Source organism: Python bivittatus, unplaced genomic scaffold (assembly GCF_059951505.1).
Source record: "Python bivittatus isolate LINGU-HERP-01145 unplaced genomic scaffold, Pbiv_v1 ctg000400_np1212, whole genome shotgun sequence".
Classification (NCBI taxonomy): Eukaryota; Metazoa; Chordata; class Lepidosauria; order Squamata; family Pythonidae; genus Python; species Python bivittatus.
Window position 1 is genome coordinate 10,016,713 of NW_028277073.1, and position 21,069 is coordinate 10,037,781.

The 21,069-nt window shown below is 35.5% G+C and overlaps 1 protein-coding gene across 3 annotated transcripts in view; it reads right to left on the bottom strand.

Moving 5' to 3' along the window:
* The window catches only part of PRKG1 (protein kinase cGMP-dependent 1), a 772,110-nt gene that overhangs the window by 392,865 nt on the left and 358,176 nt on the right, over nucleotides 1-21,069 (bottom strand). For all 3 annotated transcript variants that reach the window (XM_088144405.1, XM_088144404.1, XM_088144406.1), the window contains exon 3: nucleotides 814-927. In XM_088144405.1, the coding sequence (XP_088000531.1) occupies nucleotides 814-927 (114 nt within the window). The remainder of the gene's footprint in view (nucleotides 1-813; nucleotides 928-21,069) is intronic.

The window sequence follows — 21,069 nt, forward strand, 5'->3', positions numbered from 1 at the left end:
ACTGAAGCCACTTGTTAACATTCCAAACCACAAACATACTAAGGCATTGCCTATAGTAGAAGACAGATAATGGTCTTGGTCTTGAGTTTAACATATCCATGGGATGGGGAGTGGGGGAGGTCACAAATAAAAATTACAAATAAGTACTGCCTATTCTCACTCCGGAATTTTTCATTTCAAGAAAATACTATTTCTGGCCTTGCCACTTTAATGAGGAAAAGAATAATGCTGTTCTAAAATTATACACAAAACAACATCCTGAAAAAAAGTGAGCATGAAGGGGCTTGGTGTGAGAAATAGTAGGTGTGGAGCAATGACAAACAACATTGAAATTTGACTGGCCCCAACCCTGCTGGCCTTTAAGAAGGCCCTGAAAACCTGTTCTTCACTGAAGTGTTAGCCAGCTGTAACTCTATGAGTTGTATTTCGATTCCCAGTACAGTATGCTTTATTTTATGTTATTTTTATTTATTATTTTATCATTTTCCTTTGAATTTGATGTTTTAAACCCATCTTACCCATTCAGAATCACCCAGCAAGTGGGCAGTCATATAAATTGAATGGAAGATCAAACAAACAAATAAATAAATCTGACACACAAAACATTAATTTCTACAGCACAATCCTCAAATGCTATTTACAACAAGACTGAAAGGAAAAAAGATGAATGAAAAATATATAAAAGTGGGTTGCTTGTTTCATTTCAAAGATAGAAACACTTCATGTCACTGATAAATAAGTGGAATATATCTGGACTGATTTATCAGGATTTGTCAACAATTCCATTGGATTAAATATTTCAAATAATCTTACTTTTGACGGTAGCTGTCCGGGTGCAGTTGTACAGGATAGCCAGTTCTCCAAATACCTTTCCAGGCCCCATAGTGCACAGCTTTACCCCTTCTTTTGTAACCTCAACCTTTCCATCTGTTGATAAAGAACAGAGATTAGTATCACAAGATTGTCATATCTTCAATATGTTTTTTTTCTGTATTGCATTCTCTAAATAAAAGCAAAAGCTCCTATAACATCTACTGTAGATACTTCAAAGAAATAAACATTTCACTGCTGAGAAGCAGTGATGTGGGTTTTGTTATTTTTTCAGTTTTTAAATCTTCCCAAAAGAGAGATGTACCAACCAAAATATGTATAAGTATCTGAGAGATGAATATTCATAGAAGGCACAGACTTTGGCTGCAAACAGTATTAGGCAGCAGTAAAATATACCTAACGATTGTGAGGCTGGATGGGAACTGTAGTCTAAAATTTCTGGAAGGAAATTTTTACTCATTTTCAAGAAACATTTGTCCACAAAAGGGGTTATTATCAAAAGGAAATGTTTTTCACTGCCTTTGAACAATTTACATTTTGAGGGTACTTGTGAATTCCACAATATGTTAGCTTTCTTAAAGCAAATATATTTTTTGAAATAATAATTACTTACTCAGGACTTTATATACAGGTATGTTTAGAAAGGAATACTTTCTATTTACTATATAGAATTAAAATGAGAAAGAAGGCATGAACAATTTCTCTTCAAAAGGTATGAGATCCATATATTTTGTAGACTGCTAATGATGATTATTAAAGGTAAAGATTTTCAAGGATCTACTTTATACTTTTGACTTGGAGCTGCCTATCGGGTAGAAATATAGGTTCTTTCTTCACTGGTAAGGAAATTACCATTTTTGGCAACAAATGCATAATTATGCCATACTGAAAGAGAATCTTGCAACATATTCCAAGAAAGCATACAATCTTGGAACATTTGGCCCTTGTGAGAGTTCACCAAGAAATCTGAAAAGAGGTAATCTAATTTTCACAGGCTATATATTGTTTACTAATTTACTTCTCCGCAAGGGTACATATGTGAGTGAAGCTGCAGTCATATATTCACTCTAATTATTTATTGGACCACTAAGCATTCTTTTAATCCTCCACTCTCTTCCTTTTTCGTTTTTTCCTTTTTTTTTTTTTTTTTTTGTCCTTCAATTTTTATTGTAGAGAATGATGCTGATTGAAAGATATTTCCTGGGAGGGACGAGAATAATTAATAAAGAAGCATATATACTAAATCAGATTTCACCATAACGATGAGCAATTACTTCCATGTATATATTTTATGGTTTCCTGTTTCTCCATAACATTAGACCTTCAAAATGTTAGATCCAGTCATGACTATGATAGTAAGAATGAGGATAGAAGGACGAGCTCCTGAATTTTGTTTACGAAGTGGAAAATCTTTTATAAGGGTTCTTAAAGGTTCAGAAAAAGAGATGTGATTCAATGTACAATGAAATTCAACAAATTCTATTGTATGCACTCTGGTTGAAACATGGGGTAAAGCTGATATAAGGATTAATCTAAAACTACAGTGTACTGAACACTAGATATAGCTAAAAAACTTTCAGAATATGATCCAAAGGCATCATGAAGAGGTAAGTGAGAAATCTGTATAAACTGTAACCTTTGGAGCTATTGATTTCTCTAAAGAAATACTCTTACAACAATAGGTTTCTTCTTTAGTGCTGTTTGTCATTTTTATGAACTTTTGAAAGAACCTCCTATCAACTCTGACCACAGGTCCCTGCAGCTTAGTGTAGTCACAGTTCCCCACAAGTTCCCCACAAATTCCAAAGGTTTTCCACAATTTCTGCCAGGGTTTGATGCTGGCAACTTTTTCATACAAAACATGTAATCTACCAAGCAGCTAAAACTCTTTTCCAGTTGATGAATGGAAGCGGCTGTCATGTATAACATGCAATATGTGTCACAAATACTCTAGATGCATTAAAGATAAATGAATGATACTAATAAACTGTGTGCATGTAGTTAAAGCCAACTAATGATAGCAATGTAACAGATATTTTGATCGCTGACATTACTAATAATTAAAATGCTATTCAGTCAGAAATATTAATCTGAATTATTGTTATGCATGTTTTTGGTACATTTTCTATCTTTAAATACTCTTTCTGAAGTGCAACGATCGGAATTTTTCTTAGCTGTGTGAAGATGCACTATCCTTTTTAACAAGCGTAACTACAAAGGCACATTTCTTTTTTATTCCTAATGATCTCCAGTGTAATTTATCTTTGTCCTTGGACTCATACACTTAGTTACTCTTATTAAGTAATTTTTGTCTTCCTATACTAAAAGTTTAAGCTCAACTGATAACTTCCTAAATAATGTGTACTTCTACACATCAGAGTTCAGACAGTGAAGGCAATTAGCCTTTCTTTTCCCTGAATTTCATTTAGAGTTATTAGGACCCATTACAGCAACACTTCTACAGCACACAAGTCTTTATCTTTGGTGCTTACTTCAGGTTTCTGTCTTCCAACCCCCATAAAATTCCATTTAAAGCCCACTTAGTTGTGCCCACCAGACATCAACCAAACCCATTGTAGCATATTGTACCAGACTTACAAAATGGCTGCCTTAAGAAGCAGGCTTGCTTTTTTATAAAACGGATGAGATAGTCAGTGTGGGTATAATCAGAAAACACAGATTTACCAGAAAGCAGACTGGAGAGGTTATTTCACTCTGTATCCCCAAGTGAGATATACATAAATACCTGGGTTCATTCCCATAATAGGATCGAACAAAACTGTAGCATTCCATCTGAACAATGTTATTGTGGCATAGGTACTGCTATAAAAATGGGCCAACTTTTTTTTCCTTTTCCTTTTCTTTCTGATCTACCTACCTTTATTAAAGGAAGAAAAGTACAGCCATAACATTTACTCAGCAATCTAATATTAGGAGTACCAGGTGATGACTGCGGGGGGGAAAAAACCACTCATTGAGGGTAGCAAAGACTGTTCTACACCTCTTTGTTGCTATCTAGTAGCCATTTGCAGTTTGCAGCCCAGATCTGGTAAATATAAAACTCCGTTAAGTGTTGCGTATACGTTGTTGCCGATATTCTGCCATCAGCAACCCTTGAGGGCAGATGTAAGACAATTCCACATACGGAAGGACTCTCCCCATATGGAGAGAGAGCATTAGAAACACTTCCCCGTGTTATTCTGCACTGTCACCTGTACACTGATACTCAGAGAACCTGGCTATCCCCTTTGATGCAAAAAAATCTGAATGTTCCAGATGGTATTTATGTACTTGAAGGTAACAATCCAGAAATTACCTGGCAGTTCTGTTAAAGTTCTGTTTAACGGCATGCTGAATATGGACATCTCTTAAGAAGCATCAAATCTAATTAAATAAATATTTTAGATTTTTATCATCTTATTTTACTCAACTCATAGAAGTCAATTACTGGCACTATCTTGCAATCTTAATAATGAATTTGATAGTTTCTTATCAATCAGTAGCTTTAAATATTTTAGTGTCTCAAATTTTGAAATGTTAGTATCATACTAAAGAATATATTAAGAAAGTATTTTAATGCTTAAGTATTTATTAATTAGGCATTCCATGGGTATAATACTTTATCAAATAAGACAACCAGATTTTGGGGGTTGTAATACCACAAAACTGTTTTAGTTCCTGATTTCTTTTGTGTGTCTTCCTTCCTATTGTCTCACTGTTAGTATATCCCTAGCATAAACCTAGTCATTTTATAGAAATTCTTTTTGCATTTTATTCAGGTTCCATAATTTTAGTGGTAAAACAGTATTGTACTATCAGTGACTGCAATGAATGAAATAAAATTCATTCATTGTTACTGAAGTATGATTCAGAAATTGAAGAAGTCAAAGCCTGTATAAATTAACAGATGGAGAAATTGAACAGGACACTTGACAATGCAACAATAGGAATATCAACAGAAGTTAAATATTCAGTTTCCTGTGAATATTACACTCAGAAAAAGCTGAGAAGTTTTACATTGGTATATTAAACAAGTGTTTATTGCCAAAATGGATAATATATATTCAAAAAACTGTTAGAAATGTAATAAACAAGATGGATTGTTCTTCCACCTTCTTGCAACATCCTAAAGTTCAGCAATTTTGAATGATGTTCTGCAAGAATTTAGGAAGTAACCAGTTTTAAATATTGACTGTCCTTTTTCTGCTAGCTGCTATTCTTTTGTTAGTATAATACTTTCTAAACTGTTTGTTTGTTTATCAGATTTGTATTGCTGTCTATCTTAAAGCCAAACTCTGGGCAGCTTACAACCCACAAATAAAATAATATATGCAGCAATAAAAACAAAAGAATCAGTAAAACAAATAAAACAAAACCCCCAGACACTTCAACCACACTTTCCTGACCCAGTTCCAACGTTCTCATCCCACTCTAACCTCACCCTACCCCAGTGTTTCTTAACCTCAGAATTCTGGGAGTTGATGTCCACACATCTTAAAGTTGCTGAGGTTGACAAACACTGCCCTATCCCAACTCTTGGGGGAAAAGCCAGGTCTTGACTTCTTAGCAGGATGCTTGAGCTGTCCATTCAACTCCACACCACCTCCAATCAAAACTTCATTTATCTGCATCTAGCTTGCTTTTAATTTATAAAAGGTAGAACAGTACACCTAGTCAAAGGATCTTGGATGATTTGATGTTATCTGAATACTTTTCTTCACTTTCCTTTTCAGGAAGCCAAGTTTTCTCATCACTTAAGCTTTTCACTAGAATTTTCAGCAGTAAGATCTCTCGATCTCTCTCTCATTCATATTCCCAAATGCTGTTAGTCCTTTGCCATGTGCCTCCAGGCTCAGCTTCCCTATTGCCTTTATATATTTTTAATCCTTTTCCCCTCTAGACTTCATAAGAGTATATCTCAGCTTTGTGTACCTTCAATAATATAGCCCTGGGCCCCAAATTCAGGAACTGTTGTCCTCTCAAAGTTTTATACCTTAGAGAGTTTGTGCATCATTAAGTTTTCATAACTGAACTCACTGCTTATCAACATGCCATGTATGCAATAGTTTTGAAACATCACTGTGCTTTTGGATTACCTTTTAAGTATCACTCATGGACAAAACAGTAAAAATAAAGGTAACACAGAGTGGAAGAAATTTCATAAAGGGAATCTGAGAATACATTCATAGCATTGCTCTCAGCCTCTTCTAGCAGAACTGGAAAGCCTGGCAGGAATGTTTTCAAAATATACTACACAATGATGTCAATTTTTTTCCTGATTTGTGATACTTCTACCTATAGAAGGATTTTAAATTGGGAACATGTCCAAACACAATCTCCAAAGCATACGTGGAATGATCTTAATTTTTTTTTTTTTTTAGTTTACCTTAATGACCAAAGCATATTTCAAAAAGTGATTTATAATGCAAATAAAAGACAATGCTAATATGTCTTATGACAACAGGGATGCCATTACCATCTCCTTTTGATCATAATCTATTTCAGGCTGTTCTTTAAAATCCCCATGATTTTAAAGGCAGTTAATGTATTAGATTTTGCAAGACTTGCTCAGCACCAAATTGACTCTTTCCAGCTGGGAGCTCCTTCCCTAAACAGTATTGACTGCTGGAACTAGTGGGTTGGAGAAATGAGAAAGCAGTGTGTAACTATGACAAAGAAATTATTGGGTGTGGTTTGTAGGTATTTGTACATAAAATTCTTGGAGTTTTATACTAGTCTAGTCTGAGGGGATAAATTTCTGTAATAACACAGAGGAACCACACCTAAGAAATCATGATATCCAGTTCTAGAAGTTTTGAATAGGGTAGCATTACTTCAAACAGAGCTGGTGCACATTTTGGGGTCCCCTCAGCCTCTCAGCTCTTGCTTGGAGACCAGTTGGCACCCATAACCAGGAAGGCTTTTGCACAAATTCATCTTGAATGCCCGTTGAGCCTGTTCCTGAATTGGGAAGCCCTACTCATAGTCACTCATGCCTTGGTCACTCCCTGCTTTGACTACTGCAATGCATGCTCTATATGGGACTGTCCTTGAAGACTATCCAGAAGCTAAAATTTATCCAGAATGCAGTGGGACAGGAAGCTATTTGGCACACCATAGTATGCCCATGTAAAACCATTTGCTTGTGAGCTCTACTAGCTTGCAGACGGCTTCCAGGTGCTGGTTACAGTCTTATAAAGTTGTTTAAGACACAGGGCAGGTTTACTTGAAAGACCACCTATTTCCAGTTGTTTCTGCTAATCCCACAAGATCCAACAGGGTAGGCTTTGTTTTGGCCCCCTTCTATGAAATGTGTCATCTAGTGGGACCCAGAAGGTCTGCCATCTCTGTTGCAATGCCTATCCTTTGTAAACCACACTGCACAAGATTCAGATGGCCCTGATCCTGTTAGCTTTCGGTAAGGCCTTGAAAACGTGCCTTTTCTCCCAAGCACTGAGCCTGGGCATTGAACATTTGGCTTTTATGTATTTTGTTGTTTTTATTTGTTTTGTTTAGCTCCCAGGATTGCAAGTTGCAAGTTGGCCATATAAATTGTATAAATACTTACATATACACATACATACATACATACATACATACATAGACACACACACACACACGTACTATGAGAGGCTATAAACCAATTCACTTTTTTTTTTCCAGCAGAACTCCCACATGACATAAAAAGAGGAGAAAAATCCCTAAGAAGCAACTATGAATGTCAATATTTATTTGATTTTATTTGCTTCATTTTGCATCTGAGATGCTGGGTTTTTCTTAAAAAAAGAAAGTTACAGACATACATATACTCATAAGACCTTACTACACTATTCTGGCAACAATCATATACTGAAAAGGAAAATTTTCTGGTTCATTTATTTATGATATGTGGGTATCATGCTTCTTTCACTCAAGCACATATTCTTCTGAGGCCACTTGGCTACTGTGTTAGACCAGTAAACAGTTAAGCTCCTTTAAGGAGCCACTGACAGGTATAGACAAAACGCCCACATTGGATCCAAAGCCACTCTGCTTGCCCTGGACCCAAATATCGCACACACCTCTATTATTTATTTAATTCCAGGTTTTAGAAACCCAATGGAGCATCTGTAACTGATCACAATATATATTATCTGTAAAACATAATTACTTCTACTCAGGCAAAGAAATTGAGGCGAGGTGCCTTGGCTTGCAATTTGGAGAGGTTTTAGTGCATGAGTGAATTTCATGATACCTTAAATAGATCTAAATAAAACATAATCATTTACCAGAGAAACTAGAGTTCTCTAATGTAGCATTATTGCATGCTTATATTCTGATTTACAACCAACTAGATAGAAGCTGTGCATAATTTGTGTGCAACCAATGTTCATGCTTAGCTCCAAAATCATGATGTGTGGGATGCAGACAGGTGATAAATCACTTGGTTGAATGTATATCCCATGGCCATATATTAGAACCCTAAAATATAATGGAAACAAAAATAAGTCAATACTGTTAAGTAAAAAAATATGCATTAAAATAATGAAAATTATCTGGGTTGAGCTCAACTCCAGTAACTTAATGGAGACATCCATATAGTTTTGTAGTTTATCACTGTCTTCTTCCAGGATATTTTTGAGTTCTCAATCTAATTGGCAACCCTAGTCTCCCACTTAAGTACTAATCAGCCAAACTATCTTCAGGATCCAATGTTTTCATCAGAATGATGGAACAGGGATGGCACTATCACTGTGCAAGCTCTGCTCCTTCCGTATGCATGTGCAAAGTCACAATGTAAGTACAGAACTGCTTGAGCTTCCACTGGAATGACACAATGTTCATCTCATCATATGCCCTCCCTTCAGACTCCTATAGTAATCAGATCCAACCTTGTTAGCTTTTTGAGATCAGCTGAAAACTACAAAATTCACAAATAGTGTAAAAATTATTGGGACGTATCAGAATACTTTTAGCTAAATTCCTCTTAAAATAACTATGCTTTACTAGCTAGTTTCTTGAATGTTAAAACTGACGAACTTCTGAAGGTGCCATTGCTGAAAAGGGTATATTCCTTGCATTTGCTAGTCAAAAATCTGAGACAGTATTTGTAGCAAGCCTTTGTCCACTGTCAGTATAGGTTCAGATTTTAAACTTGAATGAGAAACAAGAGAGATATCAGTCATCAATCAGGGAGGAATACACAGTTATGAGACGGTATCTAATTCTGAAGAACAGTGTTGGGGCTGCTTTAATGCCAAAGGCATTAAATTAATCAACAAGTATCCCAAAAAGTTTGACACTGCCAGACACAGAAACTTCTAAATCCAAGCCGAATTCTAATCTACCTGTCTATCCATAGGTGCCTCTAAATTAAAATTGCCTCAAGAGGTTTTTAGTTTCATAAAGCTCTATTAACTATAAAGAGCAACGGTGAAACTTAGAAAGAAACCATTAGGTTATTATTGGCTATTACAAGAATTACATGGAGATTGACATTCTTAGAATCAAGCTAATTTGTTTTTCTTTCCTCTATTCAGGGAAAATGACCATTTAATTATTGGGAGGGGAAATGTGCCTCATAATAAATGAGAACGTCATGAGAACACCGTTTCATTTATAGCCCAATTTACTGGAGAAACGAAAGTGCAATACAGCTAAAGATGTTAGTTATTTTTTAATTGGTTGATCTCAGTGTGCTAAAAGTATCCTGATACAAAAACAGTCTTTAGTTTGTTTTGCAGGGTAAGAGAATGTGCGCTTCCTCAGCCCCACATATCCCTATTAAATGGGCATTTTGTAGATTGTATTTGAACAAACCAGTTGGAACAAAAATCCCATTGCTTTAATCAAAGCAGACATTTTCAGCCTATGCCTATGAGGCCTGAGCATGCCAGTTGAGGCTTTAGGGACTGTAGTCCAAAACATCACAAGGGTCTGTTTGGAGATTCTTAGTTCATGGAGCTGTTTGTCCCCGATACGTTAGCAAGGTTTCTTTTTCAGCCTTTCTGCTCTGCAAATCAAAAAAGGTGGCACAGTTGTGCCATGACTGAAACAGCAAGAAACCTGAAGTTTAGAGATGGAGTTTGAATTAACAGAATGAAAATTAATACTGACAAAATACAAATTCTTCACTTAGGAAAAAGAAATGAAAACCATAGATACAAGATAGATTATACTTGGATTGGCGACAATGCAGGCGAAAATATTCTGGGAACCGTAGTTGATCACAAACGGAGTAACAGCCAGTGGTGTGGCATGGCTACGAAAAGGCAAATGCAGTTTTAAGTGGCATCAATGGAAGTATTTCCAAATTATGCAATGCAGTACCTCCGATTTATTCTGCATTGGTCTGACCGCATCTATGCATCACGTCTACTTCTTTGCATTACGCAGGAACAAGGGCAAAACAAAACAGAAGAAGAACAACAACAACACCCCCACACAGCTAAGAATGATAGGAAAATAAGCCTTGCAAAGGAAAGGGAGACTGAAAATAATGGAGGGAATACGATAGCACTTTCCAAATACCTGAAGGACATTGTCTTGGAGTGTAAGACATGGAATAATGGGCATAAATTATAAGAAGGCACATTTCTGGTTCAATGTTAGGAAAAAAATCACAACAATAAGTGCAGTTCAACAATGGACTCATTTACTGACAGAGGAGAGATGTTCCCCTTTGCACTATGTGTTCAGAAAGAGGCTGGAGAACCACCTCTAGGAGATGTTCTAACATGGATCCCTGCAAAGAGCAGAAGATGGTACAGTCCCTAATGACTTAACAGTTCCTTGCAACTCTATGGTTCTATGAAGAATACAACCTAGTGTTTTAAGATTCAGGAACAGTAATATGCAGCCCTTTGGGTCAACTCAGGAATGTAACGAGCCTTATTAAAATGATTTACATCCTTTGAAACTGACTGGATGTTTTGTCAAGTGAAAAGAGCAAATTTTTACCAAGAACCTAGATCTTGAAATAGTTGACTGCACATGATTTTCTCTAATAAAAATGTTCATTGTTAGCCATTTGTGCTTGCTTTGCTATTAGTTCTTTCAGTAAGTAATGCAGGGCTAGTGATGTCCAATATTAGCCTTCCATTCTTCTAACCTAAGACAGCTAATGCTAATAATCTCTTTTTCAGCCTGAAACAAGAGAACATAATGAAGCAAAATTTAGTGGTAATATAAAAATGCTGGCAATTAAAATTTCCCTGTGGCTTCTCAATGGCTGAAATTGCCTTACAGCAGTTCCACTCTGGTCATTTGACTTTTGACCAGCATAGCATTATTTTTGGCATTAACTGAAAAGTAGATGATAAATAATTTAACGAGGATTTTGCTACTGTTTATAAAGAAATGCAGGGTGTTTTGTTGCTTTTTAAATCTGCAGGCATACTTCCACTGCATATTTAAAAAGATGAATGCACTCCAAGTTCTTACTCTTGCAAGCATTTAAATGGAGTGCAGAGAGAGAGAAGGAGATAGACAGAAAGAGATGTATAAACACAGAGCCCAATTAATCACTGTAAGGAACTTTAAGTTTGTTTATTTTTTTGCCTTCACATCAGACTCCTGGTGCCTGTTTTCTAGGCAACATTTTCATTGCCATGCCTTCTTCCTACAGCTGAGAAGGAATCACCCAGCTGGTTTCTATTCCTAAGGCAGGACCAGATAGAGGTTTCTTTGCTCCTACTGTAACACCTTCACCGCTACAGCAATCCATGTTTTAATGGACTGAAGTTACCAAAAGGCAGAGACTGTGCCACCAATTACTCAAAAGAGCTAGTAGCTCCTCTTCATGCATTGACACAGAGCTGGACCTGCTGGAAATGCCTTACTCTGGATTCCTGCTCAAGCTTAAATGATAATTTCAAATTCTATGATACGATTCCAAACACACTACTTGCCAAAAGCTTGCCTATCCTATTTATTTGTTAAGATTTCTATTCATTCTTTCTCCCAGGAGCTCAAGATGACAGACATAATGCTCCCTCTGCTCATTCCCCCTGCCCAACAAACCCGTGAAATCAACCAGGCTGAGAGAAAGCAATTATCTGTCATATTTTGGGTTTTTGTTTTTCATATACAGCTATCTCAGTATATATTCTTTCCTTACAACTATCTCCCATTCTTTTGTTTAAATGCAACTTATCCCTAAGATACATTTTTCTGCTGATGTTTATCTGTATCACAGTATTTGGCAATATAAGAAATCCATGACAGATTTCTTTGACATCTCTAATGATAGGCCAGCCCCACAAAAGAAGTGAGATGGGCTCCTTTCTGGAGTAACCTAAGATCTAAACTCTAAGCTTGTGAAAGGCAAGCTAAAATAGCCCTATTTAGACAGCATCTTCTCATGTAGAACTCAGCAAGTGAGGAATAGTAAGCAGTCTTTTCCCTTTCCAAGTCGTGTGGATAATGTCACAGAAGTCCCAGTCTCCATTATGGTCTAGAAGATGGAGCTTTCATTTTCCAATGAGCTGGAACAATAATAGTATAGAATTCCAACTTATGAGGAAAAGTTCATATATATGTGAAGACATTTTGCTGCAAACAATCACCATCGACAAGCAGCTGTTCATTGATATCGCAGCACAACGTAAAAAGGGAGGAACTGCTCACCTCTTCTCAAGTATTGAATTCTAATGCAAAAGCATGGTCATATATGTCAAAATAAACCTATTATTGCTGTTCCCATTTCACATGAAAATAAGGCTGAGAAGTAGGGGGCTTTTTCCCTAATACGAAGCTTAATGGATAATCACACTGCTTGTTCTGATTCATAATGTCATTAAATATTAAATCTATAGTCAACCTGTTTATATATCATATTCATAACTCAGTCCATCTTTTGAAACTTTTACCACTATGACATCATATTTTATCAGAATAAACATTGTAATGTTTGTACAATTGGTAACATGGGGCTTCTACGTGAGTTGAAGTCTACAATTCATTTTATCAGCTTGATCTGCCCTTGAATGAGAATCTTGTTTCATCTATTTAGAGAACACATTTTATTAGCTCTACATCTGGTTTGGAGGAAATAAATACATTGTAGAAGCAATAACTAAAACCACATGTTGAGTATTTTGGAGGTATCCACAACACCTGTGTCATTTAGGAGATTTTATTCATTTCTTAACACATCTGGTAGTCTATCTAATAACAAATGGAAAGATGTAGCCCATTTTATTCACCTGTCCTAAACAGCTGTTAGACTGCAGTAATTAAAAATGACCTTGTAAGTACACTATGCATTACGATTGCTTCAAAGCTTCATTTCCCAGTTTTTCAATGTTTTATAAAGATTTCAAAGGATTTAGATAGGTAGATATAAAAACATCAAATATGAGAACTCAGATCCTCATGAAATAATACAGCTTACCATACACAACAGGTTTAATTAATGCATTTTGTAACGATGAAATATATGGTTGGTATGAAACATACTAAACAAGAATGCAGTCATTCATTATGGCAGATAGTGAAATACATCCAAAGGTCGTGATTATCTCTTTGACAAGGACAATAGACATCTTCCTCACATTCACTAGCAGTTATGTTGGCAGAACAATGAGTATATTTTGTCTTGCAGCAGACATGAATTCCATTGTTCTTTTGCATAACTATTCAGATAAGAAGACAATAAATCCTGGAAAACAATGGCCCTAAATGGATATTTTAAAAAACTGTACATGGCCCTCCATGGATTTTCAATTTGTATACATTTATACACATCTGGCTATATTGCATATTGAATAAAATGTCTGTTTGAGGAAAATGAACACTCTAACCATGACAGTATTGTTTGATGGAGGGAAAAACTGGAACTTATCTGAGAAAGGATAAAATTTTCCAACAAATAAAGCATATAGCTAAAATCTCTAGCATTGTTTTCAATGTGCTGCCATGAATAAAACCATCAGAACAAGTTCACAAAAGGCCAATGATTGAACTGGTCCTCATATATACATTGCTAGTTTTTTTCAAAAAATTCTGAACATTTACAGCTTCATCTATGGTGGCAGAAGTCTATATTCAGAGTTATGCATTCAAAATCAAAAGCCAGTTTGGTCTAGTGGTGAAGGCACCAGGCTAGAGAGCAGGACCCTGTAAGTACTAGTCCTACCTTAGTCTTGAAAACTGGCTGGGTAACTTTGGGCCAGTCCCTCTCTCTCAGCCCAACTCACCTCACAGGGTTGTTGTTGTGGGGAAAATAGGAGGAGGAAGAAGTATTAGGTATGTTTGGCACCTTGAGTTATTTATAAAAAATAATAAAGGCGGGATAATTTTTTTCAAAAAAAATTGCAATGCATTAAGAGTTACTGTAGTATAGAGGCAGAAAGGGGAATAATTACTTGATTGAACTGTCATTATGTCAAAGAAGGTCCAAGATATAAATAAACTCTGGGTGCCATTGGTGAATTCTTTTAAATTCTATGAGCTCGTAAAGGGAACAGGTTCTGTCTCTCCATTCCTAACTTGACTACAAATTAATCAAAAGAAAAAACAACAAACAATGGCTATCCTATCTTTTTTAAAAAGTTAAAGTAAAAATCCCTCCTTGCCTATCTCAGCTTACAAAAAGAGAAGAAACATCCTGAGTAAAGAAAAAAGATGTGCTGGCTCAAACATATGGTAGTTTCACAAATATGTGAAGAAAGTTGAAAAGGGGAATGGGACAGGCAGATTGACAATACTGGCAATGTGGGCAGTTATGGGTGCATCTCAGTTAACTCATGTTATTCCCCTGCTCCATGAGCTGTACTACGAGATCAAGGATCACAAGAAAGGATGCACCATCCCATCTGGATCTGCCGATAGTCATTGACAAGTGCAATCATTACTCTCTCCATACTACACCCTGCTCTGAAACCCGACTGAATTTCAGAACTCATTGGGAATAAGCATAAAAGCACAGCATGTTGAAAAATACATCTCTTGTCTATATCACTAAATAGTTAATATTCAAAGCAAGCAAAATCAAAGCAAACAAAAGTCTGTAACAAGAGTTGTGCATGTTTGCAATGAAATCCATTAACCGTCAGCAACCTTAAACAACTTCCTAATCAATATTTCTGTTATTCATTGTAGAAAACCAACCTAGGTAGAAACAACCATTTCTATTAATTTCATTTAGCACATGAAAATCTAACAATTCTCACATTATAAATTTTGTGGATTAAGCCTATTTCATCACATGTGTCATACGTTTGACAGCATCTACTCAAAATTCACCAAAAGGAGTCTGCTCGATTTCCGTTGTTGGAATATTTAAGTTATGAAAATATGCAAGAGAAAGCTTTAAAAAAAATGTGGTAATCCAACTGACCATAATATTTAGCATGACTTTGGCTATTTGATGTATTGAATATAACTTAGCTGCTATACTATTTGTTTATCAGAATTTTTCCTCATCACGATGGACTGCAAATTATTACTGCACTTCTATTATGATTTTATGTTCAAATGTTTTCTTAATTCTATATATGCCAAGATCTGTTTATATGGGGCAGGTTACCAACATCTAAATAATTTAATTAATAACTGATTAATCATTAACAAGTTACAACATATTTTTTCTATATTTGATTTAGGTATTATTAAAGTATGAGTTCATTTACTGCAATTGTATTCAATTTTTGTTCCACCACAGTCAACACTGCATACATAGGATTTTATCTGGATTATGTAACAAGATACAATGGTGTGACACTTGTTTGAAAACTATCCAATTGTTAAATAGCAAACACAATTATTGTTACTTTAAGACATCAATTTTACATAGTGGATACAAATATTTAAACTCAGGCACTGGAATATCTTCTCAGGATTCAGGAAGGCAAATTCAATTTTAATCAGTTCAGTATCTAATGTAATATATACTGTATGGCACATGATCTATTAAGCAGCTTTTTATACCAGTAAAGCTACAATTTGCCATATTGCTAGTTAATACAAATCTCAGCTATCAAGTAAGTGAACTGTGCAATTTTACTCTTTTATATATATTGATATAAATATATATATATATATATATATATATTTATATTTATTTATATATATATATATATATATATATATATATATATATTACATATATTTGTAGTGTTGATTCACTATGATACAAAAAATGGGTTTTGCTTTGAAAACATAATGCAGAGCCAAATGTAGTAGCTTTAAACACTAGGAAAATTTTCAGGTTGTTTTTTGGTTCAGCTACCTGACTAGGGAGTAGAGTGTAATAAACATGAAAAAGCAACGTGTATAAGAGTGGAACATACAGTTGCTCAAAAATAAATGCTATATCCTTTGCTAAGTAACATAATCTCAGGACATTCACTAAGTGCCTGAAAACAGAATAATTCTTATTAAAATTAGTGGCATCACAGGGTGATTTTATAAACAGGAAAGAAGCGAGACTGGATATTAACAACAGTCTATAATCTGTTCAATAAAAGATATAGAAATTATATAACATATAAACTATAAGCCATACCATATATCTGATATAAGACAATGAGGTTGACAAAAATAATTCATAGCCAGAATCAGAAGTGTCCACAGAGGGCAGGGCCAGGGAGGGGTGTATGACTGAATGAGCGTTGCACTCTGATGATGCAAGTCCCATCCCTTTTATATAAATCTAGTGACACTGCATGCATGTCTGAAAAGAGTTTGCATCATGTCTGTATGGCACTGCTTTCATTATTTGGATGAAAGCCTCTGACCCTGATGATGGCTCTGGGATGGTAAGTCGGTCAGTCGGTCAGGCAACAGATGTTCCAAATCCTCAAAACAGAGTTAGTGCTATCGTTAATTTGCTTACACAGGAGCTTTTCTACTCTTTAGCTGCTACGCTAATTAGACTTCCTGACTACTTTTCTCTTCTACCCACAAAAAATACCATCATCTGTTTTTCTTACCTATTTTGATCCAGTTTCTTCCACTTAAATATGAGCGAATTACTTTTGTTGCAGGAGGGAAAAAACAGAAGCACACCCTCTTATAAACTTCTCAAATAATAATGCATAAGTAAATTACCAATTATCATTTATTTTGGTTCAGCTGATTTAATCTTCACTGGAGGGCATCATCTAATTTTAGTAGCTTGACTTGCTATCTCTATATTTCATCTATTTTGATACAGTGCAATAAGAGCCTCCCTCTAGCCGATGTGATCATTTCTATTAAGCTGCTACCTTTACTGCAGTGATTTATAGTATTTAAGACACTACAAAGATTAAAGCATTATAGTATAAAAATAAACATACAACAGTGAGGACACAGAAAAACAATTTGAGCTACCAGAGTTACAAAGATAGCTAAAATCAACATTTATTTCCAAACACCAATTAAAATGTTTTCCCTTTCCCCTTAAAACGTACAAGGGAAGTGCGCTGATACATTTTCTCGAAGAGTTTATTCCACAGCTTTCAGCTACAAGAAAAAAAAGAAAACCCCTTTTCATTTGTCACCATAGAGATGGCACTCTCCACGCTCAATGTAACATGGCTTTGCTTCCAGAAGAGACCTCCTCAGAGAAGCTATAGAGCCATATATGATTCTGTGTGATTCCACGTTCTTACCTTCAGATTGTCTAAAGAAGCCCAGATTACTTCTTAAACTAACTGTTCTACCTATTGATCTGAATATAAGAGCAGGTTACACAGAAGGCATGCTTTCTTACAAAAGCAGTGCTTAGTCCACAATCACTCTGAAATCCAAAACTTACCCCCTGAAATGGAAAACTAACTAGAATCCAAAAGCGGTTTTACATCTCCCATTATTCCACTGGGCATTCACTCCTAGATGAAGCTCTTATTTCAAGAGCAGCAAGGTAGGATTAAATATCTTATTATTAAATTAAATAAGAGAGCCAGTTTGGCCTAGTGGTTAAGGCACCAGGCTAGATAGCAGGAGACTCTATCTTGAGTTCTAGTCCTGCCTTGGCATGAAAGCCAGCTGGGTGACTTTGGGCCAGTCACTCTCAGCCCAACCCACCTCACAGGGTTGTTATTGTGGGGAAAATAGGAGAACAAAGGAGTATTAGATATGTTTGCTGCCTTGAGTTATTTATAAAAATAAAAAAGGTGGGATTAAAAAAATATCTGAAAAAAATCTAAATCTAAAAAAAAAACAGTTTTCATATGAAATAATAATGCAAGGACTAAACAAAGAAAATTTCAAAAAAAGGCAACTCAATGTATTGAACACAAAGAGGATAAAAACACTCAAATGTTAAGATCAATATGAAGCTAGACTGGAGATAGGCTAGACAGAGCTCAGAATCTGTTTAATGTGGAACCTTCTCCTAAAATGATGCCAACCCTGATTTCTAACCATGAATAAGGAATTGATTGCTGGCAATTTAATTCTTTTGGAGAAGCCTTTGTACATTCAACATGCCACATTCCACTGTTAATAAGCAGGAATTTGGAAATGTTCTATAAAAGAAAAAAAAAACCTTGTTACTTCAATGGTTTCCATTCATTTCATAAAAACTTCTCTAGCTTTAAATAACTTAATTGTGGCTAGGGCATAGTTATTTCCAAATTGACTTGCAAATTTAGCAATAGCAAGAGATGTTTGGGGGGCTCTTACAAGCAGTTCTCTCATTAGAATTGACCAATTGGTAGAAGATTGTAATTGAACACCAAAGTATTTAAAAGATTTAACTTGCTCAGTAAACTTACCATTGATCACTCATCTAATTGGAGACTTAAAGGGCTTCCTAGAGAATAAGAGGACCTTCATTGTGGAGTAGTTAATTTCAATATGTTCTCTAGTGCAAGCTTTAAGGCAACATTGGAGGCCTACCTGTGTAACAAGAATGTCTACATTGACAACGTAAAGAATAGAAATGGAGTGATGGTGAAGCGATGGAGGATAGAATTCTCATTTGGCAAAAACCTCAATGATGCCATTAATATAAAAATTAAACAATGTTGGAGCAAGAATACAGCCTTCCTTGTTGCAACCATTACAAGTAGAGATAGGTTCAGTAAAATGGCCTAGGCTGTTACCCTTGATTTGGATGATAATGATATGAATAGTAGTATAATTAGTTTCAGGAGATACCAATCAATCAAAGTAGCAGCTAATTTCCTCTAGAAACTTTCATTAAGTATTGAATCAAAAGTTGTCCTTAAATCTATAAAAGAAACATATGGGCCTCCTTTGGACAAGTTATAATATTTCTCAGCAAGATGATGTAATATAACACATTAGCCCATGGTAGAGTGACCAGTTCTAAAGCCAGCATGCTCAGGGGCCAAGAGATTCTCAAAGGATATCCAGTTTGTAACATAAAACTCTGGCAAATAATTTGTTGATTATGGGCAAAAGACTAAGTATATTATTACTCTGGATTTGTTTTGTATTCCAGCAAGGCAGAGAGAGAGAATGCAGACCAGGTAAATGCAAGTGCTCATTCCCACTCAAACACAAATTTCATCGAGGGCAGTGAATATCTTTCAGCCACTCTTAATCCAGAGAGTTGCTGAGAGAGTAAAATGAAGATATGGATGTATCAAATCCCACATAGCTGGTAAGGTCAAGGAAACAAGAACAATATAAATTTCAGTAAAGGATCTTTAATATTAGTCCAAGGTAAACACAGAATCTTGGAAACTCTAAGAGGAACTTCCCAGCCTTGGTTACAGCGAATTACTGTATTTCAGTCAGAGTCCCTTTGAATTACTTTTTCCCAGATCTCTCAGCACCTGGACTGCATTGCCATTTTTGAGATAATTTTTCAACTAGCCCCCAACTTTCCCACAATCTCTCACAAAATATGAGAATAATCTATGCCAGTTGGAGCTCACTGAAATAAGTGCAAGGACATCCACAGCAAGCCACAATTTCATTAAAATGACATCACAACACAAGTTCCTTTGATTTAAAATAAAATCAATACAATAAGACTTGTGCCATATTTCTGAAAGTTTGATATTCACAAATTCTTGAAGGATTAACATCCTTCGGTATTAAATAACCGTATTTTTAAAAAGGTAAACCTGTAAATTGGACCATGTTCTGTTGATTTCTATGGGACTTATTGCCAGGTGAGCACCCTCAAGGGTGGAATCAAATGCTAATTCCGTAATAGCTTGCTGCTGATTTGTTTATGCATATCCAATTTGTTTAAATAGCTGTCCAAGGCACCAGAGACATGCTTCTTTTTTTTGCATGAATGCAATCAAATGACTAACATTGACAGAAAATTGAAGCAGTGTGATAGCTGAAAAGATAAGACATGTTTGAGCCTTTGATGAACATTTAGATGTAGATGAACTTCAACATTTCTAACCTGCTGACAATATCGGAAATGAAATGCAAAAGGATGTCAGCGTGCACCTCTGTAGAGTTGGATTTTTTCAAAAAATCTGAGCTTGTTTTTGTATTATTTTAGCAAAGGAAAAAGGTAGTAAGTTTGGCAAATCTGTTTATAGAACAAAGAAGATGTGGAAACAGACAAGAAAGAAAGCAAAGAAAAATCAAGAGCATGTATCTCTATGACTCAATGCATTTATGTCAGAAATAGCTATATGTTATAAAAATATATTAAGTGAAATGTTAATCTATGCACCTTGGCACAATAAATGTCACTGAACGACTTAGCTGTTCAGGAACAACTAAAAAAGATCGTACACTATAATTTCTGTTTTGCTGTGATATCTCAGAATTGTAGCAATGTTAACATCATGAGCCACCTAGATTTACTGCTCCTTTTTTTTTTTTTTTTTGGTCTGTTTCCTTAAAGATTAAACTCACAATCAACAATTTGTTGGAATCCCCTGATACATACCTCTATATATCAGGACACTATTCAGTTGCGATAGTAAGGTAACTCTTCGTTTTTATTTTTTCTGTTGAAAAAGGACTCAAGTGGCTCTTTCTATAACTTTATAATTGGCATTTTATTTTATTTTGTTTTAATCTTATTATTATATTTTATTTCAGTACAGTCTACACTTGCTTATTTATTGGCCCTGGAGGGATGCAGGAGTATAAGTAGTGACACACAATCTTGAAATCTTCATTTTATTTTTATATTCTGTTTTTCCCCTTTGTTTTAAATACAAAATAGGGGTATTAAACCAAACAGCTCAGTTTCTTCCTAATGTTTTCACCTAACATTCTTTAATTCCTTGCCATTGGCTAAACTAGCTTTTAGAGCTGATGGAAGATACAGTTCAGGCCCATCAAGAAGGCATCAGAACACCTTATTTTCAGAAGAGGGAACAT